At 34.7% G+C, this 27,595-nt stretch overlaps 1 protein-coding gene across 1 annotated transcript; it reads left to right on the forward strand.

Moving 5' to 3' along the window:
* The first annotated feature begins 587 nt into the window (after nucleotides 1–587).
* On the forward strand, nucleotides 588–27,072 carry LOC129256615 (E3 ubiquitin-protein ligase ARIH2-like). Its single transcript, XM_064097809.1, has 13 exons — nucleotides 588–925; nucleotides 3,069–3,136; nucleotides 5,426–5,510; nucleotides 7,862–8,012; nucleotides 10,565–10,686; nucleotides 11,262–11,371; nucleotides 13,240–13,357; nucleotides 14,455–14,505; nucleotides 16,018–16,063; nucleotides 16,965–17,092; nucleotides 23,777–23,920; nucleotides 25,119–25,271; nucleotides 25,612–27,072. Exons 1-13 carry the CDS (start codon nucleotides 707–709, stop codon nucleotides 25,681–25,683), a joined length of 1,467 nt encoding a protein of 488 aa, XP_063953879.1. The 5' UTR covers nucleotides 588–706; the 3' UTR covers nucleotides 25,684–27,072.
* The last annotated feature ends 523 nt before the right edge of the window (nucleotides 27,073–27,595 follow it).

The raw sequence follows: 27,595 nt of genomic DNA on the forward strand, positions 1-27,595 counted from the left end.
AATTTTCCTGTCAGTTACATTACCCAGAATACATTATATGACCCATATTAGGTCTGAAGAATCTAGGCCTTTGTCTTTATAGGCATATTAATGCGTCTGGCATTTTACAAAAAATGAAGATGTCACTGTCATTTTAGATATCTTGTTGTTATTGAAGGTACATTTACGTGCCACCTAATGAAGGTGAAAGTATTCACACTGGCATGAATTCATTAACTTTTCATACATTTTTGTATGTGTGTGTGAAAGAGAAGGATGGGGGAGAGAAAAAGGTAGAGAAGAGAGAAGGGGGGAGGGGGAGGTCTCTTAGCTGCATATCCTCTCATACTCTGATTTTCTAATTCCCATTTAGTCTGGTTGGGTTGTTTTTCCTCTTCTCGAAAGTCGGTCTCTTTTCCATTTCAGTCTCACTCTTGAAAACTTGTTTATCTTGTTTAATTTTAATCTGCCTTTTTTGTATTTCTTAATCTTGAAAATCATTAGTAAATATTGTAATTTGATTTTTTATGATTTATTTTTCTAAAAAACATAAATATATAAAGCACTTTAAAATGTTTTCTGTTTTATTTTTTTTATTTTTTTTTTGTTACAGGTAGGTGTATCCACTTGGAACCAAGATCCTACGAAGTCTTCTAGCATACAGCATTGGGCTACATATTGATTGAACAAACTATTAATCTTCAACCAGTACTTTCATTTCATTATCATGGCAGAGGCTAATGATAGTTATGATGATGACTATGAAGAGGATGATGATGATGAGATGTATGATGATTATTATGACCATCAAGGTATGATTGATGATCCTGTTTTCAGTGAGATGAGAGAACCTGACCCAGAGGCTTTTGAATATAAATGTGTTGACATCGATGGAGCAAAGAATCTACTCAAAGAAGAAGTAGAATTTGCTTGTCAAAGTTTGAAGGTGAGGTTATCTTTACTTGTAAGTATTTTTTAAATTGAATACATGATGTATATTCAGTATTAAACCAGATTAAACACAATCTAAATGCAATGGAGGGAGGGACCTCTTATGATGTATGTATATCAACTGTAGTTTTGGGCTTAGTTGCACATTGCTGGCGTATATTATGCTTTTCAATAATCCTAATTAGTCATGAAGGGGGGCGGGATTTATGGCCCTTCCCCTCATTATGTTTTGCATAAAATCCACCGTGCAAAATTGTTTGACCACACCCCTTGTTGACTTTTTACTTCCAAGTCTCTTGCAACTTTTGAGATGCCCAGGTAACAGTTAAAAAATAACACATTATAATGTACATGTAAGTTCATGTTACAGTATACCCAAAATTCAAAATTACCCCAAATTGTTCAAAATGTGATTTCATTTACAAATCAAAACAGAATGTGTTTTCAGCGAAAATTAATACATGAGTCATTTTTTCTTGCTTTTATTGACAACAGTAATTTGATGCTAATATCACCGATGAATTAACAAACCATTAACAAAATACATGAAAATTTTTTGAAATATATATATATATATATATATATAAATCGATTTTGGTATTGGAATTTTTTTCATTTAAAGGTATTACGAGTGCTATATTTAATAAGAGATTAGCTTTCTATGAGTTTTATTTAATAAATTAGAGCAAAAAATAAGATTTCATGAATCATGATTTCAATTAATAAATTAGCATTTTTATTACATCAGATAGATTTGAATAGTTTTAATTTGCCTGTACAACTGGGTAGATTATGTCTATCTTTGTGCAAATTTGTGCTATCTGCAACAGAGATCTTAGGAAGTTAAGCTCATAAAATAGCCCAGGTAAATTAAGTCACCATCTACACTTGGGATAACTAAAATTATTATCTTTATAGAGGCCCGTATTCTGAAGTCAGGTTTAAATGAAACTCTGGTTATAAGTTGTATTTTAACTATGGATAGCCAATTGTGGCATACATCTCTAATGTTAAAGGTTCAATGTATCGGCTCATTTGGCTTTAAAATCATTCTTAACTCTCTGGGAAGGCTAAATAAGATAGTGTCTTCCCCATTCAAGAATTAAAAAAAAACCACAGTGAACATACGAAAGATACAATTTCAACAAAATTCTGACATTTTTGGATTCCCATAATTTTAGCACAGAGTTAGACCACGGTCTACATGTAAGTCAAACCCGACTTCAGAATAAGGGCCAGTGTTTTAGCGATGCATCAAATATGCATATTTTGGTCTGCATCAATTGCCTTTTAAATACGAGGGCTTTTTCTAAAAGGATCGAAATCCGACGATTATCCCTTAGGCTCCTGTACAGAACCATTTCATATCTGTGTTGTATATTTCAGCAGTAATTGTAGATGAATTTGCACCAAATTTTTTAATGAAAATAAAAGAAAATTATGAAATCATTGACATTAATAGTCAAATATTATTCCTGTAGATTAAGGAAACATTTCAAAAGACTTTTTTCCACTAATATTGTCTTTGATTTAGGCATGAAATGATGTGTTATTGACATTTCTCAAAGAAATCCCTATAAAATGGGCTAGCGTATAATGTAAGTACATTTAAATTTAATAAATTGATGCAATATCACTCCTTAACCCACCTCCCAGCAGAAAGGATTTTCATTGGTTGAATTAAATGAAAGTGCTATAGGGTGAGGGTATTTCATCTTACAAAGATAATTTTTTCAATATTTTATCTCAAATAAAATGGATTTCAGAATACCACTCCTGGACTCCCCTAGAGATCTCTGTCGGACCAGGCATATGTAATACTGTAGTTTGAGTCAGAGTAAAACATCACGTTTGCGTGTTGGATTCATGAATAATTAATTCATCTTTGATTTGTTGATATATCATAGAAAAAAGTGCACTTCAGGAAAAGTTAACATGGTAGTATTTTTTGTAATGGCAATACTGAGAATATCCTTGGCTTGAATATATGTTGATATATTGAAATATCACAAGAGCTAATACTGGGGCATATACTTTTCTTTTAAATTAGATAGTCTCTGATAGTGTTTAGAAGTATTGATGGTAATCAGTGTTTTAGAATCAAATGCTATTAGTTTGATCGATACTTATTCATGTAGGTTCAGCCTAGGGTTGCAAGAGCACTTCTTATGGCACATCACTGGGATCTAAAAGAAGTCCAGAAAAGGTAATGTATAACCAACTTTTGACAAATATCCAATTGTAACAAATCTACTACAATGCATGCTACTGGTCATGATGAAATGTAACAATGCATCAATCTACTACAATGCATGCTACTGGTCATGATGAAATGTAACAATGCATCAATCTACTACAATGCATGCTACTGGTCATGATGAAATGTAACAATGCATCAATCTACTACAATGCATGCTACTGGTCATGATGAAATGTAACAATGCATCAATATACAAATGATGCATGGGTTAGAGTGGGTCAGTAGGAACTGTGTGCACAAGGTAACTTTGGCATGGTTTAACCCACGAGGCGCAGCCGAGTGGGTTTAGACCATAATGCCAAAGTTACCGCGTGCACACAGTTCCACTGACCCACGAAAGAAACCCATGCATCATCTGTTTTATAGAATGGAAAAAAATTATTGAATAAACCACAAAAATTAATGATTTACCGGATGCATGATAATTTCATGCGTCCGGTAAATTCAATTTACTGGACGCATGAAAATATTTACTGGACGCATGATTTTTTTTTACTGGACGCATGATTTTTTTTACTGGACGCATGATTTATTACCGGATGCATGAAAATACCAAAATGTAATGCAGACCCTTTGATAACCCTGGACAACATAAATATGTATGCCTAAATTGATAATATGTTGGCACAAAGGCATTATTATACCCAAAATGCCAGATACAGCTTTGCATTGACTAGTCTAGATCTATGAGTACCGGTATGAGGCAGCCTCGGACCTCCAAATCCAATAGCTGTGTGTGGTATGCCCGGGCCGCGCCGGGGGCCAGTGCCTACGGCTGCCTGGGCCTGCAGTGGAGATTTGGCTGTGCACAGCCAGCGCCAGCCCAGCTGAAACGTTAGATCGTATGTCTGGACTTTTCAACTAACGAGTTTGCAGGCAGTTTTAATCCCTATGACAATTACGGTACCGTATTTATACTTACAGATCATTTTGCATCCTTTATTTGATTCATTCTGCCTTGATCGAAAATTCAAAATTTTGACGTAAACAAGCGTAACAGTACATGCGCGATGACATCACAATGACCTTTTCGGACGATAGCTTGTTTACAGTGGATATCGTTTTGATTATCGGGATATCGTTCATGCAGCCCAGTAAAAATTCTTGCATTGCTCTCAACCAATCAGATTGCAGGGATTTTCCCATCCATTCTATAATCTACTACAATGCATGCTACTGGTCATGATGAAATGTAACAATGCATCAATCTACTACAATGCATGCTACTGGTCATGATGAAATGTAACAATGCATCAATCTACTACAATGCATGCTACTGGTCATGATGAAATGTAACAATGCATCAATCTACTACAATGCATGCTACTGGTCATGATGAAATGTAACAATGCATCAATCTACTACAATGCATGCTACTGGTCATGATGAAATGTAACAATGCATCAATCTACTACAATGCATGCTACTGGTCATGATGAAAAAATATTGAAAGAAATGATGATAAAAATTAAATTATATAAGCACAAAAATGGAGCTGAGTACATTTATGAAGTGAGAATTATTGGCCTGGTTCTTGAAATTTAAACTAGGCCAATAATACATTGACTTCAATGGGGCTATTTATGTATTAATGAGGCCATATGTAAGGCCCACATAGACCGATTACCACCAAATTTGGGTTGTGTAGGTATGTAATCATGCTCTACCAAAATATAATATCAAAAACGCTGAAATTCAAAAAATGAAAATTGATGACGTCACAACTTGATAGTCTATTGGGAGTACACCTTTAATCGCAGACAAAATCATTTGATATGTGGGAAATACTACATGTACTTGCAAATCTATTGATGGAAACGCAGATCTCAGCTGTGGATCCAATGTCATTATTTTTAGAGTATCACTCTTGATCTAAGAACAATTTTGCTATTAAAGATTATTGAGAATTTGATTAGTAAAAAATATAAAAAATTGTGCTTAAATAGTTTTATTATCTCAAAATTGCCTTGTTGTACGTACATGTATGTGTGCAGTGAAAGTAAACAACCTGCTACTTTGCACTAATTGTTTTTTTAAAACATCAATTGATGTTCAGTGATAAATTGCCATTTCGTTCAGCTTACAAAAAATAATGTCTTGTGAAAAACTCAAAATTTTCATAAAGAGAGGATGAATTTGTTTTCTTTGAAACCCAATAGATGTTAGATGTCTGGCCTTAATAATAGAGCATATACCTAGCATTTTCATATTGTTATAATGTTGATTTTCTTGCAGAACTGACCAGGACATTGCCAATATTCTAGTTGAGACAGGCATTCTTCCAAGAGCTGATAAAAGTTTCACCGTGCCTCTACCTCAGGTAGTTTTTGCTTTAAGCAATATTTTTAAATTGTTATATTTCGCACATAAATCAGAAAGGAGTTATCCAGATATCATTAAAAAGTCATGACCTAGGTTGTGAATGGAGATTTTTTCCTATTACTGAATGAATGTCATTTTAATTGTAAGTGAGATATTTGTGTAACACTTCTTTATTGCAGGCTGTTTGTATGAAATGAAAATTATTCCTTTTTCCTATCCATTTCCTAGTATGGCACCTCTATAATAAGACAAAACCATTACTTCCTGTTGTCAGTAGGATGTCACTTTTTTGGATCATGAGGTGATATGGTACAGTGTGTTTCTAAAAAAGGGTAACCAGATTTCAAAGGTCAGATTTATCAAGAATACATGGTTTATTCTTGTGATTTTTATTCATCACTCTGTCTAGTTGCAATCTTCATTGAGCACATCATTTGTCCTTACCTTTTGCACCAAATTTGACGTGTCCACCTCCCTGTTGGCGCTACATGTCTTGCTTTTTTCTTCTAACCATTGCAAGATTAAGATGATCAGCATCAATCTCATGACAAACATGTAATTTCAAGATATATTAAGGATGTGCTCAGCCACGATTGCAGCTATGTAACGTTACATCCACTCAAAAGGATAGTAGAGGGGATGCCAAAGACTTAAAGTTTATTTTGTACAGGTACATTACAAACCAAAACTTATTGTACCCTTCACCTTTGAAGGACGTTAACTCTGTGATTGTGACAATTTTTTACACAAGCAAGTTGTCAAAAACAATTTTTTTTTAATTTAAGTTCTTATTAAAATGAATCACGAAAAATCACAATATTTACAAAAGATTTCCAAGATTTAAACAGAATCGTGGAACATACAAGAAAAAAAAAGCAGATTAAAAAAAAAAACTATCAGGGATGAGCCTTGAGATTGGAGAGAGACCAACATTCTAAAAGAGGAAAAAAAACCCTCAACCGGACCAAATGGGCTTAAGAAAATTGGAGTAGGGGAGGACAAGCAACCCTTCCTCTCTCTCCATCTCTCCCTCTTCCCTCTCTTACACACACACAAACAAAACCCAACCCCTTCCCCCCATGTATACACACATCCAACCATCCCTATTAAACACATACCTATGCTCACACACCAAATTAAAGTTGATGAGATACATAGTATTGTAGAATACATGTAGAAATTACAAGAATAAACCATGTATTCTATAAAAAAGATGACCTTTGAGCTTCAGTTGCATTTTTTTAACACCTTGTATTAATCCAGGGCCCCTTTGTAAATCAGTTTTATATTAATCTGAAAGGGCCCTTGTAAATGAAAATGAAATGAATTAAATAAATGAATGAGATGTATTATAAGTTAAGGAAATGAATCGTTTACATGTACAAGGAAATGATAATTTCATCCAGGTTTAAAACCAAGTGGAAAGGCCGGTGCTCTACGTGTAAATCATTCATAGATCCATCAAAATTGAACTAAAGCTAATAATAATAATAATAACAATTTTATATACCGCAAAATCGCAAAATTGCCTCTAAGTGGTTAAGAGAAAGGAAAATGAAGTATAAAGGAAATAGAAATAGAAATACTTTGCACAACAAAATGTATCAAAACTAATATTACAATTTACAACTTTCTCACCAGATCATGAATAAAGAAATACCATCAAATGGGCCAATAAACATATGATATGATCAATTCAAGATTTAAAAAGATGAGTTTTAAGCATAACTTTAAATGTATTAACACTGTTAGCATTGCGAATTTGTAGGGGGAGATTGTTCCAAAGAAATGAAGCTGCATATTAAAAAGAAAAGCTGTCAGTCTCCAGCTTTCCTACATGCAGGTACAAGTGAATCCTTTCTATGAAGTTCTATAAACCAAACACCAGTCCTCTGAAAAAAAATGAAATAAAAAGAAAGTGAAATCCTGCAAAAATATTCTTGTGTGCTTGATCTATGCAATTCATCTGGCATTGTTTACTGAGATGATTTTCTGAAATGCGAATGATCAACAAACTTCCAAAGATGAACAACCCACATGCAACAAATAAATTCATACTCCTACTCATATCTGACAATATTAGAAGTAAGTGCTGTTCAATGTTGATATGTGATGATTGATATTGCCAGTTTCAGGGGGAAACTGAGAAGTGAATATTTGGATGCATGTTCATCTAAATGAATAACATGAACATTGACCACATGATGAAAAATGTGAATATCGTTAAGAATTGATAGCAATTTCTGAAAAATAGTTCAGAATTGATCTAAAGACTTAAAGTTGAACAAAATTATGTAGTAGTAATCCTCGTGATTCATTTTCAAATGCTGGATTTTTTTATTATCATAGGAATTGGTGTTACCAGCCAGAACAACCTGTCCAGTTTGCACATTTGTTAAAACTAAGGATGAACTAAGGGCTTTATCATGTGGACATTTCTTCTGTTGTGATTGCTGGATAGCTCATCTCAACTTTCGCATTACTGATGGAACAGCAATAGGTATGGACTTATTCTATGTGGCTACGCAACACATTTTACTTCACTTTTACATTCCGTTTTATTGAAATATTTTAGCCTGGCCTGGCAATAGTACTCTTCAGAATATTGCCAGTCCATCCAAGGATGAATTATCCCCACTATACTTTTGAAAGAAACATCCATTATATTTGATGTTTATCCTTTCTAAAAGTCAATATGAAAGATCTGAAGCTAGCTCTAGTTATCCATTGCATAATGTGGACTATATCTGATATTGCCCACACATGTTCATTATAACAACTTACATGCCTGTAGAAAAAAAAGGATTATTTTCAATTGAAATGAATTTACAGCAATGTAATTATGCAAATTTATGCATTATATCAATTTGGAAATTAAACAGCTAGTGTCGCTTGCGATTTAATTTTTGTTGTCAGATAGTATCTTGATAATACTTTCCTAATAAATTTTTAATATGAATAATTGTGAAATTAATTGAATTTTATTTGTTTTGAAGATGTAACCTCAGTTTTTGTCTCACCTGCATAGCAGAGTGAGGTCATTTAGGGTCAATGAACTTTGGCCAATTTTGTGGTATCTGTTGAATTATCATCATAACTTTTAAAGTTTATGGATCTGATTCATGAAACTTGGACATAAGAGTAATCAAGTATCACTGAAGATCCTGTGCGAGTTTCAGGTCACATGATCAAGGTCAATGAACTTTGGCCAAGTTGGGGGTATTTGTTGAATTACCATCATAACTTTGAAAGTTTATGGATCTGATTCATAAAACTTGGACATAAGAGTAATCAAGTATCACTGAACATCCGGTGCAAGTTTCAGTTCACATGACCAAAGTCAAAGGTCATTTAAGGTCAATGAGTTTTGGCCATTTTGGAGGTAATTATTAGATTGCTGTCATAACTTTCAAAGTTTATAGATATAGTTGTATCCCCCGAACAGAGTTCGGAGGATACTATGGATTTGGCCTCGTCGCGCCGCCGCGTCCGCCGCAGAGATTTCCTTGTGAGCGCTCTATCAGCTGCATTTCTTCTCCGATCGTCTTCAAATTTGGCATGAAGGTTGAGTATGGTAAAGCGAAGAAGCCTATCAATTTTGGTGTGGGCGGAGGTCACATGGTAAGGTCAAAGGTCATTTTCAGGTCAACATTAAAGTTTACATGCAAGACTCTCTTATGACACCTAACTCTGCAACCGTAAGTCACTTTTAAACCAAACTTGGATGGTAGATGGATTTGGGGTACCTGCATGTTATGCTGCAGTCAGAGGTCACATGGTAAGGTCAAAGGTCATTTTCAGGTCAACGTTGAAGTTTACATGCATGACTCTCTTTTTCCGCAACCATAAGTGACTTTTCAACCACACTTGGATGGTAGATGGACTTGGGGGACCTGCATGCTAGGGTCATTGTCGCCATGATAATTCAAATTGTCAAATTTCTGTGTGAGCTCTATATATCGCAATGACGGATGACGCGGTGGGTTCGGGGGATACATGTGCTTGGCTGCGCGACCCTGCGAGCATCTCTAGTTTATAAAATGTGGATATAGGGGTAATCAAGTGTCACTGACAAGTCTTAGGTCGCATGATCAGATGTCATTTATTTTTAATGAACATAGTATTGTATCATTATATGAATGGTGTTTTTTGTGAATAATTATTTAATAGTACAGTCCGACCTCTCTTATCCGGACATGTTGGGACCAGCACCAATCCGGATAAGGGATTTATCCAGATCTGGGAGACCCAATATTAAATACACGCAGCTGTGCTGCTGGCTGCCTCCCGGCCCCAGGCCCATGGCAGTAGCTACACGTTACCTATTGTAGTGGGCGTACAGACAATATTCACTGCAGTGTCAGTGCAAATTATAGGCAGTATATTTACGGAAAAGAAATCGATCGATGGCCAAACTGTTGGATAATTTACCTGCTAAAATGGTTGAGGTATACATCGAGCATACCTCGAAAGAAAGAGAATGACTCGATGAAACTAATTTTTACAATTAGATCATCGCGGCGGGTATTGCAGCATCGCAATGTCGGCCATTGTTACACTGACTATAGGCTCAAACATGATAGATGACGCTGTCCGTATTGAGGCCTTACGTTAGCTAGCGAGACATGCGTTGTTTTTCCGGGGAAGCAAAAAGAAAAACGTAATGAAATGTTTGCGCTCTGCGCCCTGATTTACTGGAAATTATCATACCTAAGTTCTTTCGGTGATTTGGGTGAGATATTTTCATGACAAATAATTTTGTTGTAGTAGACTATATTGGAAAATATATGTAATCAAAGTGAGTTTGCATATACGATTGAGTTTAGATTGAAATATCATTTCCTCCCGTACTAGATTGAATTAAAAATAAATAAAAAAATAGAGAGATCCGGATAAGGGGAGGCCGGATAAGAGAGGTCGGACTGTAGTTTTCAAAGTCAGCACTGCTGCTATATTGAATCATGTGATGCAGGTGAGACTGTCAGAGGTGCTCCACTTGTTATTAAATGTGTAGTGTTCATCCTTTTGAACCACTTTCTTTTCTTCCTCCAGAAATTCGTTGTATGGCTAATGAGTGCCACATGAGAACACCTGAAGAGTTTGTTCTTTCCCTTCTCAAGTCTGACATCATGAAGAAGAAATATGAACAATTTGCTTTTAGAGATTATATCAAGGTTAGTTTAACTCCATAGAGATAGAGATAGTTGATGTTTATAGTGGTTTCAAGAAGGATGCTGGCAAAAAGCCATTAGTCAGTAAATTTCCTGAAATATGTTATAAGCTTCTTGGATCACTACATATAACCAAGGATTCTTTAACATATTGTGTTAGAGATTGCAAAGACTCATACATACTTTACAAGTTTTTTTATCAAATATTCCCCTCTCAGCTGGAATGAAGTCGAAGTTAGCTATAAAGTTTTTCTTGTCTTTCCATGATTTCTTTTTTTTATAATGTTGATTAGTGACTTCTACTGCAGATAAATCGGGAGGAGATGCCAGAAAAAAAATAATACAGAGTGCATCCCAATATTCAGTTTCTTAACTTTCAATTCCTTTGAAATCAATTTCATCAATGTTGCCATGATCAGTGCTCTAGTTTTATCCTGAAAACCAAAATTTCCAAACATATTTAGCATCGATAAATTTACTGTAGTCACATACATGTAATTCTTGGGAATTAATCCTTCAAATATTATTGAAGCAGGAAGGAAATGAAAATAGCATTGTTTCAACATTCTTTTCTATAGAGTCACTGGAAATTTCGATTCTGTCCTGGTGCTGACTGTACTATGGTTGTACATGCTGATGAGGTCAAAAGGAAGAGAGTTGATTGTCAAAGATGCAAAACTTCTTGGTGGTACGTTCCATATTATCAGTTAACAACCCTTAAAGGATAATGACCGTAAGTAAGGCTTAAAAGCTTTAGATGCTAAGGCAATTACACAGATGAAGTGAAAGAGTAATCAAATATACCCATACCTGTACCATGCCCATGTACCATTCACCATTCACCATACCCATACCTGTACCATGCCTATGTACCATTCACCTACCATTCACCATTCACCATACCCATACCTGTACCATGCCCATGTACCATTCACCATACCTGTACCATGCCCATGTACCATTCACCATGCACCATACACCTACCATTCACCATACACCATGCACCTACCATTCACCGTACACCATTCACCATACACCATACCTGCACCATGCCCATGTACCATTCACCGTACACCATTCACCTATCATTCACCATACATTATACCCATACCTGTACCATGCCTATGTACCATTCACCATACACCATTCACCATACCCATACCTGTACCATGCCCATGTACCATACACCATACCTGTACCATTCACCATGCACCATACACCTACCATTCACCATACACCTACCATTCACCGTACACCATTCACCTATCATTCACCATACACCATACCTGTACCATGCCCATGTACCATACACCTACCATTCACCATACACCATGCACCTACCATTCACCGTACACCATTCACCTACCATTCACCTATCATTCACCATACACCATACCTGTACCATGCCCATGTACCATTCACCGTACACCATTCACCTATCATTCACCATACATTATACCCATACCTGTACCATGCCTATGTACCATTCACCATACACCATACCCATACCTGTACCATGCCCATGTACCATTCACCATACACCATACCTGTACCATGCCCATGTACCATTCACCATGCACCATACACCTACCATTCACCATACACCTACCATTCACCGTACACCATTCACCTATCATTCACCATACACCATACCTGTACCATGCCCATGTACCATACACCTACCATTCACCGTACACCATTCACCTATCATTCACCATACACCATACCTGTACCATGCCCATGTACCATACACCTACCGTACACCATTCACCTATCATTCACCATACATTATACCCATATATGTACCATGCCCAAGTATCAGTCTTTAGAGTTTGATGCTGAAAGTTAAAAGGACACATTCCTAAATTTTCAGTGGGTTTGAACCATCATCATATTTCTAACCAAAATGTCAAAATTTTAATTTCTAAACATTCTTAACCAATTTCAATTTATTTCATACAACAACGTAAGAACCATACCGGTGTTTTTAATTGAACAATAACAAAATAGAAATGATCACAAGATTGCCTGGGTTGAACATGAATGTTGCATACATCATTCAAAATAAGTGAACTTTATTTTCCAGTCTGATCACCTACTTTCCCTATTACTAGTGTTTTATTCATAGCATTGAAAGATATTTGAATTCATTTCTTGTCTCTTTAGTATCAGTTTAAGAGGACAATGTAAATCACATTATCTATCACTTTGATATCATATTTTACAAAACATCCCACATCTTTGCACAGGAAGTAAAATTAGTTGTAGTTTAGTGTTAAAAAAAAAAGGTAAAACAAATATAGAAAAAAAAGGCCTTTTAAAAAAGTGTACAGATATAGTTCCAAAGATGTTATGTAGTCCTTTTTTCATTGCAAGACAGGTTTTACCTTTACATAACTTGGTCAATGTTCATTAGTTGTACACATGAACACCTACGCTAAACTTTCAATTGCAATTATTGATATTTACTGGTGCAACAGGTGATTGCTGAAATTTCTTGCTCGGTGTTCAACCTAATTTTTGTGTGACTGATTTTGTGTATTTTTGTTTACAAAGTTTTAAGTGCAGTGAGTCTTACCATGCTCCTGCTGGATGTGAGACTATTAAGTTGTGGTTGACAAAATGTGCTGATGATTCAGAAACAGCAAACTACATCAGTGCACACACCAAAGATGTAAGTTCTTCAATATTATGTATGTTTTTATTACTTAATAGCTATTTAAATATAAATTGCACAAAAAATATGTATAATGCTTCTGCCCACTGTTGGTTGTTGCTGGAAGCTTTATTTTCATTTGAAAGAAGTTAAGTTCTGTAATCCACTTTCCAATTATTTTTCCAAACTTATATTTTTTTTTGATGGAGCTATTTATTGTTTGATTCAATTAAATGTTACTTCAAGAGGTGAGAGTCAGTCTTTATGCAAATGTTCTGTTAGCATACAAGTATTAATGATAATAATGATAATATACTGCTTTCATATATAGCGACTAATGATACATCCCAACATGTCTATACATATTATTACCCCTGTCTAACTAATACTACAAACTATTTCTCACCTTGATTGTCTGTGTTTTTATACTCCTGAAATTTCAGAAATTTGAGGTTAATATTGCCATTCATTCTCTGCAGAACAAGCATTGTTTTTTGGGTGACCATTATCACCTTTGACAGGCATACCTTGAAGCATCTAACCTCCACTCTTACAATGTAATATGTGGGTGGATTATAATCAGAATCATGCTTATCCATTCTTACTTCACTCAATGAACTCCCAAAGTCATGATAATTTGAAATCTTTACAACCTTTCATGAAAACTAGAGAGGTATTATATCAGGACGACCCCATTTGTAGGAGGTTGGGATGTACTTTATTGAATTAGAACATTTATCACCTACCAATTCCTGTAGTTTTCTTGAAAAAAAAGTGTTGAAAATCAAGCTTATTTGTCACCATATCATTGCAGATCTAGTTCATTTACATAAATCTAACTCCATGAAATCATGAGAAAATTGTGTACAAAAATAATTACACTGAAACAGATGTAAGGCAGTGTATTAGTGCTTAAAAAAAAGCTGTGCATCTGGATGGAATACCATGCTTATTTTGTCAATTTCTCATCCATTACAGTTTCTACAAGAATCATGTGTTATATTTTTTATTTGTAAAACAAGCACTTGCATGGTCTTTTTATTTCATTCTCGTCATACTCATTTTGTGATTGTTTCCTCAACTGCTAGTTCTCTTAATATCTCATTTTATTCTAGTGTCCAAAGTGCAACATCTGCATTGAGAAAAATGGAGGCTGTAATCATATGGTAATTATATTTCTTTCTTCCTTCCTGAAGAAGCCTGGTGCTGTGTAATATTTGTGAACTCGGTTTGTTTCAAGTTAAATCTGAGTAATTGTGTTGAGCAACTTTGTGAGAGAATAGACATGAACACAAGGTAGATTTTGTAGAACATTTCTCTGCATATGGAATTGTGCACATGACTGACAATATTTTGCCAGTTTATTTGCCTGCTGATGGCATACGTACGTCTTCTGCCATTTTAATACACGTGTATATATGCACTTTTTGCCATAGATGCTGATATTTTGTATATTGCATTCATAACCTTAGGGTATTGTTAACTCTTTATTGGAAATTTATGTTACTCATTTCTTTCATATCTATGATGTAGCTTTTCAGAAAAGTAAAAACTTAAGTTCTTGATATATAATTAAAGTATATTTAAAAAAAAAGGAAAATGGGAAAAGGGCACTTCCTTGCTAAAGTTTTAAAATTTTGTCCATCTCGACTATATTTCCAAAAATTCTAAACCATAAATTTGATACTCTAAATTTTATATTACCTACCGTGGCACCAATTTTAGGGTGTTTTGAAAATAATTTCTGCATTTTTCTTTAATTTTTCTTCAATTTTTGGTCTCACCTGCATAGCAGAGTGAGACTAAAGGCGCTGCTTTTCCGATAGCAAGGATGATGTCATCAATATTGAAATCTTTAATAACCAAAGTTAAGTTTTTGAAATGTCATCATATGAGAAAGTATAAAGACCTAGTTTATGAAACTTGGACATAAGGGTAATCAAGTATTACTGATCATCTTTCATGAGTTTCAGGTCACATGACCAAGTTTAAAGATAAATTCCAGTTCTGGTAACGATCTCAAAATGACTTTTTACAGAATCTAATATAATGACCACCCAAGTGTCTGTTTGTATGAATAAAAAATATGTGCCAAAGGATTCTGGAAGAAATTGTGTAATTGCTGAGAAATAAGCAAAATAAGCGCGGATTCGGTCACTTCCGTCGGGTCTTTATTCCAGCAATAATAATACACTGTCCCACGTGTGCCTATCTGTGTTGGTGATCTTCAGTGTGAACATTTTTCAGCGTAGATTTTAAGATTTCACAAAGTTCAGTTTATGTAACTGTACCAGATCTAGATCCTTGATGATATACTGACAATTAAGCCTGGTTTTACAGACTTTCTCATGAAATCAGTGTTTACTGCAACTACTGGTATTTCTCTTTAAAGGTCAGTTAGTGTCAATGATTTTGACCATGTTTTGGTTATCAAGATTGAAATTTTAATCAAGGTTAAGTTTTTGATTTGGTCACTAGGTGAATGTCAAAAGGTCATTCAGGGGTCAACAAACTAAATAACCACATGTTGAGATTTTGAATAATTTTGACATTTTCAGTCAGTTTGGTATTAAACACAGATATAATGGTTAACAGGTATCAGAAATTCTATGAGTATGTTTTTCGAAATGGTGTGCATGTGAAAAGTATTTTTATGATTATTTATATTTGTTTTTTAGCAATGTTCAAGATGTAAGCATGATTTCTGTTGGATGTGCCTTCAAGGTAAGTCACTTTGTACTGTTTTTACTTTATTTCTTAATTTTACTGCAAGAAAACAACCATGTCATGGCATTAATTCATGTTGAATGTCACCTCCTTTTTGGTCAATGTTTCCCATTTGAAATTTGAAATTAATTATTTCCACATATAATGGGGAGGTACAAGCTAAAGCTAACAAAAAGAACACGAGAATTTAAACAGGTTAGTGGTTATGAGATTGGATCAATTGCTTGCCAGATGTTTACTAACTGTTAAACTGGAGTCAATTATTTATCTCATAGTTTAGCCTGGATAATTAAAACAATTAGAGAGTCTGCATTAATAAATCTGATATCTTTTCAAAGGATTATGTTTATTTTCCTTCTTTTGCTCTGTTATTTGATTGATTAAGTTCAGGAGATATGAGCCAGCCGCCTAAGTAGTACCGCTTTGGGCCATAACAACTCAACCTTGGCCTTACCCATAATGCAACATTCTTTGAAAGCAGTATAGTCTTGTGATATAGGCCTATACAATATACTAATCCATCACCACTCAGTGTATTCATACCACATTAATCATGTTACCAAGTACTTTCCTCTCAAAAACATTCCAGTTTCTCTATGCAAATACAGGTATAGGCTAATTCATTTTGGTATTATTAATAGTTTTTTCAAAAGGTATGTTTTTCAGGTCTTGCTTTGTATAACATTCAGTCAATGAGAAACCACAAAGTGTTGGTCAGTTCTGTTTCCATTGCTTTCTAAAGATCTAAATTTTTAATTCACAATCATGATTTCCAATGTAATTGTACTTGTTATTCTGAAATGTGTCACTATCAAATCTCTTTAGCTTCAGCCCATGTTTGGTACAGAGCAAGGAAACGCTGATGGTTTATATTTTATTTCTCTATATCGGTATCTAGATTGGAAATCACATGGAAGTGAATTCTATGAGTGCAGTAGGTATAAGGAGAATCCTAATATTGCCAATGAATCAGCTAATGTAAAAGCAAGGGAAGCTCTTAAGAAATACCTCTTCTACTTTGAGAGAGTAAGTATTATTAAGCAGTTTATATTGTTTAGCATAAGCTTCCATTCCTCTTGGCTGATGCAATATAGAAAGTTCAGGGGATATGTAAATGGTGGGTTGCTATGTTGTCAATAATGAAATCCATTTCATTATGAAATAAAAATAGATAGATTTAGAGGTTTTGCATCTTACAGTACTCTCTTATTTTATCGTCCACTTATTAGCCGAGCATGCTTTCAATGTTTGTGACCCAAAAGTCTGGTCCTAAGTGTATTTGCTTGGGGTCTCCTGGGGAGTGTTTCATCAACATTTTCTTCCAACAACTTGTAAGATCTGACAACTCTCCTTGATTTTGATTGGCTGAGAAGCACTTTTACAATGGTAACTGTTTGATAAAACATTACTTGTTTGATAAATTATTCCTTTCATGAAACACTCCCCTTGTCAAAGAACATAGAGGTCATACATGAAATGGCTTGGCCTTCATATAGCTTTGATGATACAATACAAATTAAACTTGACCTATATATCCAAACAATAGAAGTGGTGACAAGATTTGTGGAAAATTAATATATTTCATATCTGGTAATGATGTATTTTTTGTAGTGATTTAAATGATTTTAATTCTTGGCAGTCCAGGAGGAGGGGGGGGGGGGGCATTATCTATATTTGCAGGATACAAGAAGATGATTTAATCTATGAGGTTGAACATTTAAATTTCACTAAATTGGCCCCCAATGCGCTACAAAAAACTGCATGATGCAAGATTTTTATGTATCTATGGGTTTGCATAAATGAAATTCATTAAATCTATGTATTTGTATTTGTGCATGGAATTAGAAGTCACCTGTAAATATTTATATGTGGCACTTCAACACCTTTGGAACACTCTCCCTTCTTTGCTCTGTGATATTGACAACATTTAACTCTTCAAATCATCTCTCAAAACTCACTTATTTCAGTAAATGTGTAATAATTAACTTATTGGATGAGCCTGTGCCTATGAATGTTTTTCACACCTGGTATTTTCATTTTGGGATAATGGATTCATTTAATAGGGTGGATAACAGATATGACTCTGGACCATCAAAAAAGATAGAGAATGAACAGCATTGATGACAAGTAAGTTTGTCAAAATGCAAGCTCCCGGCCCAGCAGGTAACTTGGGGATGTGCCTGGGGCTGCTGATGACCGCGCTGCTGCACTGGCACTCCAGGCCGCGGCAGCGTTGAGCATAAATGAGTCTAGCTACGCCGGGTATTTCGTTCACTTGTGTTCTTATTTTTGTTTTATTTGATTGAAAATGAGAATGAAAACAAAAAAAGGATGGAGTGCTCTGATGATGTGAAACATGATTTCAATGAACATACTTAGACTTAATTACTTTAAGACGTAAGGCTAAGTTATTTGTTAGTATCTGAACAATTTTCACAAATCTTAATTGAGTTTTTGAAATGTCATAACTTCGAAAGTATATGGATCTGGTTTATGACACTTGGACATTTGAGTAATCAAGTATCACTGATAATTTTGCATGAGTTTCAGGCCACCTGATTAAGGTCAAAGGTTATATTTAAGGTTAATGAACTTATTGTTTTTATCATGATTTTTTTATTGACATTTGAGGAGAAAATGACAAAAAACAATGAAAAAAATATGCAGGAAATTTCCCCCTTTTCAGCTTAATTTTTGTTTAAATCCCTACTGTGGGAGGGGGGGGTGACAACCACCCCTAGCGTTGCACGGTCAACTTCAAATCATTTAACCACAGTATTACCTAGTGTTTTTCATTTAAATTCATTCACAGGACTTTTTTTACACCGACCGCATGTTTATCATAAAAGAAATATCGTTGCAAGAGCATTTTACAGAGAAAAATACTGAAACAGGAAAATCCTTTTTTTGACCTAAAAATATGTTTTTTCAAGCTGAAAAATACTTGTTTTGAAAGTGACAGGTTGGCAGCTCTGCTCCATGTATAGGCTTGCAATATAACTGTGCACAAGCTGATAGGACATGCGCTAACGATCCTCTAGCCATCCTACAGACCTTGCAACTGTCATCCACAGCCCCACTTCTTCACATTCACTGGCGTTGGCAGGACATCAAAGGTGGAACTGACCATAAAGCGTACAGCTCCAGACGACATCATCCTGAGTTAGTCCCAGGAGACGTTCCTCTGCTCCACCTCTTCCCAATGAGTCCATGCACCCTGCACACCCTGCTGTGCAGCTTTTGCCAACTGACATTCCTCCTCTTTCTCCTTGACCGCCTCAACCACCAAATCCCTCCTGCCCTCCCTGCCTTGCTTGCTATACTATCTCATGCAAGGACAATACCCTACCCCACTCCTACCCACTTGGACATGCATCTCCTTCCACTTTGCTATTGCCATGGCTTCATCCACAGCATCTTCTGCCTTCCACTTTCTTTCTGTTTGGTTTGGTTTATTCATGATAAAACTATAAAAATATTAACAAAATATACATTGTAAGATCAAATTATTATAGGGTGATTCCATACGTGTCGTACGGGACATTTAGAGAAAATTTGACAGTTTTTTTACAAGAAAAACAAAAAATATTCCAGTTACTAAAGGTGATCATCAAGTTCTACCAGAGTGTTAGAAAAACCAAGACTTAACATGACTTGAATTCACATCCTGTATAATACAGATTTAAAATAGTAATGTGTCGTACGGACGCAGAAAAGGTGGCTTTATTAGAAACCTCAAGTTTGTACTCTAAAGTCTGTGAGTTGGACAGATAATTTTCATAGAAACTGTACTCAAATTGATATTCAATTACCCAAGAACAAACACATCTATGAAAGAAAGCAAAATAAACATTCATGAATAAATAAGCAAATTGCAATTTTCGAGAACATTGTGGCGTACGGGACACTCAAAATGTGTCGTACGGGACATCTCTAAATTGAAGCCAAACTTTCTTACTTTATGTCTCTTTGACTTCTTCAATCACTTTATTTGGCTGATGATAATGATAATCCTATCAAACTTAAGACATTCATTATGTTAGAAACAGCTATTGGCTGAATATTTCTGTCAATTATCATAAACAAAATAATGTGTCGTACGGGACACTTGTGTGTCGTACAGGACACTTGTGTGTCGTATGGGACACTTGTGTGTTGTACAGGACATTTGTGTGTTGTACAGGCACTTGCGTGTTGTACTCGGCAGCCTGAATAAAACAATGAACTTTTTATCAATCAGAAGGGGAGCATTGCCCCTAATTTAAAGGACAAGTCCACCCCGACAAAAAGTTGATTTGAATAAAAAGAGAAAAATCCAACAAGCATAACACTGAAAATTTCATCAAAATCGGATGTAAAATAAGAAAGTTATGACATTTTAAAGTTTCGCTTAATTTCACAAAACAGTTATATGCACATCCTGGCTGGTATGTAAATGAGGAGACTATGACGTCATCCACTCACTATTTCTTTTGTATTTTATTACATGAAATATGAAATATTCTAATTTTCTCCTCATTGTCAATTGATACAATGATTAATTCCTCCCTGAACATGTGGCATTAGCATTGTTTAATACTATATGTTTCAGTCAAGTTGGTCCTTATTGTCAAATCTATAAAAAATGAAATATTGTATAATTCAAACAATAAAAAACAAAAGAAATAGTGAGTGATGGACATCATCAACTGACTCACCTAGTTGTGCATATCACTGTTTTGTGAAAAATAAGCGAAACTTTAAAATGTCATAACTTTCTTATTTTACATCCGATTTTGATGAAATTTTCAGCACTATGCTAGTTTGATTTTTCTCTATTTATTCAAGTCAGCATTTTCCTGGGGTGGACTTGACCTTTAATGAAAAGTCTTTTAATAAGTAGTCATTCAGGACAATATAATTAAGTAACCTCAATATATACAATCGGGAGCAATATGTTTTAATTTTTTTCATAATGGGAAATGTACAAGGGTTCACAGCATTGGAGAGTTTTAGGAGCAGTGAACGTGAACGACGTAGCAGTCCTCTGATCCTTCGAGTCAACGTCATCGTCTGCCCTTGTTCACTACAGATGCGAATACTTTAGATTTCACTCGACTTGTACGTGTACGTACGTCCACATGAAACAGCGCGATAACCAGCGGGTCATGACACGCTGCCCTACCCGGAAGATCTGGCGCACCATCGCCTGGCGACCCGGTCGGGTGATGCGAAGGTGCAACTTGTGCACATGTGCCCTTTCACTTGCTTTGATTCCTTTTTACGCGAGTTAGGATATATTTCGATGTATATTTTGGAGATCAGAAAGCAATTTCAAATATGATAAACATAATGCATCGTACAACTTAAATTAATTTTGTGAAAAGTCACTGAAAACTGTGTTTTAAAAGGGAAAGATTGATCTTCATGCTGGGCTTGAACGGTTAAAATGACGTCACTCACGTGCACGTCGTCTATGATTTAGGAGAACCGCAAAATGGATGTGGCGAGGTTCTCGATTTTGAGAGTGGACGTGTGTGAGGACGTGAGGCATATGGCAGGCCAAAAAATGACGTCATCTCGTACCAGTTCACTATGTGGACGTACATTTCTAAAAGTGCTCATTTTTAGGAGCTGAAAAACTTGAGGTTTTTATGATTTTCAATACACTATTTAAACAACGAATGAATGAAACTGTTTGTGTAAATTATGGGGTTAAAATGTTATAATTTTTCATATAAAATGTATATATACATGATATATGTCACAACTGTCACTTGTAATTCCACAAAATATTTTTTTCTAAAGAAATGTGGTTCTACTTTTTCAAACCTTTCTGCATTTCATGAAACCATATGGTTTGTCTTATTTTCCAGATTTTGTTTTGAACAACATGGTTTGTCTTATTTTCCAGATTTTTTTTTTTACAACTTGAAAAAAGTAAGGAGTTTCAATACTGTATATAAAAAATTGTGATCATCCAGGGAAGACCAAATAGTTGATTGATATGTAATTCTTTTTGCATCTTATAATAATTCCACATTAGCATGCAAGAGGAAGTCATCTTCCAGGCTAGGGTGAATCAATTATATAGGTTTTCTTTTCATGCTCAATGACAAAGAAATTAACCTGCTCTGACCAGTGAAAATCACCAGTTTAGCTGGAGGGATTCACAAAAGAAAAAGCCTACTTGAAATCAATTAAAATGGTTAGAATCACCTATTTCATGTTCTATGGAGATTAAAAAAATGTACTTTTTCAGTTCACTTTATGTCAAATCAATTACTTGAATTAAAATAGGTCTACTATTTATAGTTTCTGAATCAGAATCCTGTAATTTAATGCATTATATATTGTGTGTCGTACGGGACATATCCCGTACGACACAGTGTGTGTCATACGGGACAACTATTAATAGGACAATTATTAAAAAATGAAGGGCAGTAATTAGATCCTTATGGGATAATCGATCACCCATGGGTCAAAGATAGAGAAACTGATTTTGTGAAATTGCATCATCAAAAATAAAATTGTAGGAAAAACTTTTGCACTTGTGTCATACGGGACATTGCCAAAAATAGGTTCGGAAAAATCAGGGCTGCCCCTATTATGGATCATGAAAATGTTGTAGATATTATTTGGAATATTCAATGATACATTATTCCATTGGCCTGCAATATTTTCAATCTTCTCGTGCTTTGCCAATAATTGTTTCAGGCAGTGTTTGTACTTGACTATTTAATTAGCAAAATTATTGAAAATTGAAAATTCCATTGTTCCCCCCAAAAAACTATATCTGACTTCACTTTTGGTCAAAACTCATTATTTTCATAAAATTTAGGTATCATAGTAAAATATTACACTACTTATGACTTATTGAAAGCATGTTGAAATTTATGAAATTTTTGAAGTTCTAGTGTGGAATCGCCCATAACAGAATCATAACATAAATAATGAGTATAATACAACATATAAAACTTATACATATCGTAGGGATGACTCGTTTCAGATGAGCTATTAATATAGCCCATCTGTTCTTCCCCGAGGTCCCTGGAAATAAATTGTTTAAATTTATATGGATATTTAAATCTGTACGGATTGGTGGCCTAGAATCTGCTATTGTCTGATCCTCTGACTCTCTCTGACCAACCTAACCTTCCCACCCTTGTACTCTTCTACCACTGATGCCATAGGAAGCCTTAGCTTTCCAGATATACAAATGAATGCCAAATCTGTCAACATTCATTGAACACTTAAACACTTCCGGTAGAACGAGTTCATCTTTTGCTGCATCCTCTCATATTTGGTAAACGAACTTAGTATTATATTATTCTACAAATGGTATTTGTTGTGAACTATTGTTTTATCATAGTCGGCACTGCTGCTATATCGAATCACATAATGCAGGCGATAGCCTACTGCCAGAGGCGCTCCACTTGTTGGTTTAACATGCACCTACAAAATATTGCATAAATTTGGAACCGCATACCCGGGTGCTGTAAATGTCTCAAAAGTTCTGCAAGAAAGAAGATGTAGTGTGAAACTTTAGTCTTTCAGATTTTACGCAAAAAAATGTTGGGGGGCCATAATGCTCCCACCTTCCCCCTACATCAGGTAAAAATATAGTAAGCTTGCTAAATACACTCAATGTTGTTTTTTAAAGTGAAATATAACTCTATATAACCCTATCAATGATAATATACTACTATTTTGTCTGCTCTTTGATATTAGTGGGAGAATCATTCCAAAAGTCTTCGTCTTGAGGCTCAGACCCTGAAGAAACTGAATGAAAGGATTCAAGAAAAGGTAATGAACAACATGGGTACATGGATTGATTGGCAATACCTTCTTGATGCAGCATCACTTCTGGCAAAGGTTAGTTTTTCATCAGTTCTTAACAATATTCTAAGAACCGTGGCTTATATACAGTGCATATCAATAAAAAGTTTACACTTAGAAAAAATCCTGTAAAATCATACATTTGTAATATCCTGAGCATTTTTTCACATTTTAACATTGGTACAGATCCATTTAAGCAAATGACGATATAACTGTCGAAAAATATTTCCGCTTGAGTGAGCACCACCTACTTTTGAAAAGTTAGTAAAAAAAATTATTTGCACAGAACTTTGAAATAGTTATGTGAATAAAAGTAGACCTTTATAATCATAAAGAACACATTGAATTTAGCTAGTAAAACTAATTTGAAGATATCTCTGTGATCTCTTACCTTTTTTAACTTGTTTCTTTGCCCAAAACACTTCGAAGAGTGTATTGCGCCCCACCCCACTCCCCCACACACCGAGGCCATCGTGACGATATTTTGCTTTACACTGAGCTGTGATTTACATGAAATGGCTTAGTCTCGACTTTCATTTTGTCAAGCTTGGGAAAAGTGTGGATAAACAAGTATTAATGAAAAATGAAATGTAAACCCACTTTCAATGATAAAAACTTAGTGGAAAAAAAGTGCTGAAGATGTCTGACATAAACTTTTGTTCAGATTCAGTTTTATCCTCTGATCCAGCTGGCACAAAAAGGGTAAAGGTTGTGCTGAAATTTCAATTTGGGAGGCAAAATCGTTACAAAATGCTTGAATGTATCCCTTTTATTTCAACTGACCAAAATTGCAAGGGAAATGCATGAGAAATGTTTCGCAGGGTAAGTTTGATTTTGCCCTTTAAAAAAATGGACAGTGCTCACTCAAGTGTAACATTCTGTCAAAACTTTTACTTTCATTGGATGGATGAGACCCAACCCAAGATTATATGTGAGAAAAAATTACCCACATGTTTTATATTTTTTAATTCCCAGGGCTTTTTCAAATTGTAAACTTTTTATTTATGCAGCTCTCTTTCAATCTTAAGCTTGTTTAAAGTGAAATTAATTTGCCTTTGCCAAATAGATGAAAATTACATTGAGTTACTTTTTTTTTCTAATATAAATCTGTAGTCACCAATAGCAAACAATCATAAATATGATTATGAAGTAGGGAAAATATAACCTTGATTACAATAACAATGTGGAAAGACATGTTTGACTTTTAAAAATTTATTGTGATTGTTTTATACAGTGTCGATACACTCTTCAGTATACCTACCCGTATGCCTATTTCATGGAAGCTGGTCCCCGTAAGAAGCTCTTTGAATATCAACAAGCTCAACTTGAAGCCGAGATTGAAAACCTTTCATGGAAGGTAGAGAGGGCTGAAACATACGACAGAGGGGTAAGTCAAATTAAAATAACTTCCCAAACATTATTTTTCAAATATTTAGAGGGCAGAGATTTATGACCAGGAAAGAGAAGATTAAAGGAGAAAAATATTTTGAAAATTCCTTTCATGAACATTAATGAAATATCAGTAAAAGTAAATTTTAAGCTTGAAATTCTTGCATTTTATGTTATGCAAACATTAATGTGGGGTCACCAGGAGTCTGTAATGACTCGATGGCACTTAACAACAACAAGAAGAGAATGAATTTAATGAGAATTTTTTCTTATCTACCCACTCCTGTATTTTTATAATTTCCTGAAAAGTCATCACTGCTAATTTTGTATTGTTTCAGGATTTGGAAAACCAAATGGATGTTGCAGAGAAAAGACGTCAAACACTACTGAAAGATTTCCATACTTTATGAAGGACATCAAGATTATACTGTAGCTCTGAATGTACAAAAAATATCCTATAACTCTTTATTATTTCCTTAGTTGAGAATGAATACCAGGGATTAAAGCTCATAACTGAGAGATTTGCCATATTTTATTACATCTTTGAAAGACTTCCCTTCTTCATGAATCTTCTCTTGATTAAGAAATCATTTATGAGATGAAAATTTGAATCTGTAAATGGTGTTTTGGTGTATGTAGCAAACAAGGGGCTTATTTTCACTCCTTTATTTTGGTTGCTGAGGATTGCTTCATCACAGAATATGGGATTGAATTCTTCAAGACTAAACCAAACATGAAAGCTGGATGAACTTGCTATTATAACATAATACGTGTTTGACAAGTTTGCAGATATTTACAATATTGTATCCACCCTAATCTATATCATCAACATGCTTCCTCATTGGCTGTCTGTACTACTGTGCCTCTTTATACTAAAGAAAACCTACTATGGTATGCTCTATGGTGGCTCTGTTATTCAAGCAATTGCTGCCTTGCCATGTATAATTAGATCATTGTTACCGGCCACCCTTGGAGGGTCCATTTATACTTTTCTCAGTAATGCACCTATTACTGATAATCATCTCAGTATCAAGGCACTTTACTACAGCATTCATCTTTATAGTGAAGAGATGCTCAAATGTTTGTCTTGCACTTATCAAGAACCTATTCTATTCAGATTAAAAGAGTTTGTGCTTTGATATATGATTTTATTGAGTTTCTGATATAAGATTCTAGCCCTTGGCTAGGCTTACCATATACTTCCAGATGCATGGCTAGTCTAAAGTTATGTAGAGATCCTTTGAGAGAAAGTGGAACCATGGATTAATCATATTTATAGCAAGTACATGTATACCATCCTTCATAACTTGAGAGCATTTGCCTTACTACACTCATTTTGCATACACACTTAGTGAGGCCTAGGGGTGCTAGAGCCTAGCCTTGTCTGCCAGGCGCAGAAGCCTGTGTGCAATGCCATTTGCTGGCTAGCTGTGTATGTATATATGGTTGCATGCAGTGCCTGTCACCTTTTAACTGGAACTTAATGATCAAAGTAGTAGTCTTGGTCTAATCACAATGGGACAAGCAATAAAGGTGTTATCAAAGGGGTCTGCAGAGTATGGGTCCCCACAAATTTGAGATTCTACAATTTACGTTGCGAATACTATGCATCACTTTTCATGCGTAATGATATCTCAATGACGTACTGACCCAATAGCATATTTACAATTGCTATCGTCAATAAATGTGTGGAATCGATCATCAGCCCAGTAAAATTGAATGTATAACGATTGACCAATCAGATAGCAGGGATTTTGATACCCATTCCATAATATCGTCTGATAGCCAATCAGAATTCAAAACATTTTCTCACTGTTTCTTCATTGTAGTATATGTTTTGCTTACATATATTTGCTTGCTACATTTTGTTACATTGCTCTTGATAAGTGCAATGTAACTTATTTTGGGCTTTTCTTACATGTAATTGTCATTTTCAGATTTTGTAGTAACCAAATATCTTTTCAGTTCTTTTAGTCTGAATATATTATTATTATTATTATTATTGTTATTATTATTATTATTATTATTATTATTATTATTATTATTATTATTATTATTATTATTATTATTATAAGTATCAGTATTATTGTTATTATTATTAAATATACTTTCATACATCAGGTTAAAAAAACATTATTTCAATATTTTCTATTGCCGTATAACTTTATAGGAAAGATAAAGAAAGTATGAAAGGTATTATTTAGAAAATAAAATTGAATAAAAGATATTTTTGAAAATGTGATTATTTGGTGTGCAATATTAGGAGACTTGAAATCTTCTGCTCTTCTAGTCATTTACGTAGGGGTTAATGACTGATTTCTT

The sequence above is a fragment of the Lytechinus pictus genome, chromosome 3 (genome assembly GCF_037042905.1).
Source record: "Lytechinus pictus isolate F3 Inbred chromosome 3, Lp3.0, whole genome shotgun sequence".
Taxonomy (NCBI): Eukaryota; Metazoa; Echinodermata; class Echinoidea; order Temnopleuroida; family Toxopneustidae; genus Lytechinus; species Lytechinus pictus.

What these genes read in the sequence shown, in the direction of transcription:
- LOC129256615 (XM_064097809.1), top strand. Translation starts at nt 707, where the DNA reads ATGGCAGAGGCTAATGATAGTTATGATGATGACTATGAAGAGGATGAT. An exon ending in AGATGCAAAACTTCTTGGTG is followed by an intron (nt 11,372 to 13,239) that starts GTACGTTCCATA and finishes TTGTTTACAAAG; the next exon opens with TTTTAAGTGCAGTGAGTCTT. An exon ending in ATGGAGGCTGTAATCATATG is followed by an intron (nt 14,506 to 16,017) that starts GTAATTATATTT and finishes TTTGTTTTTTAG; the next exon opens with CAATGTTCAAGATGTAAGCA.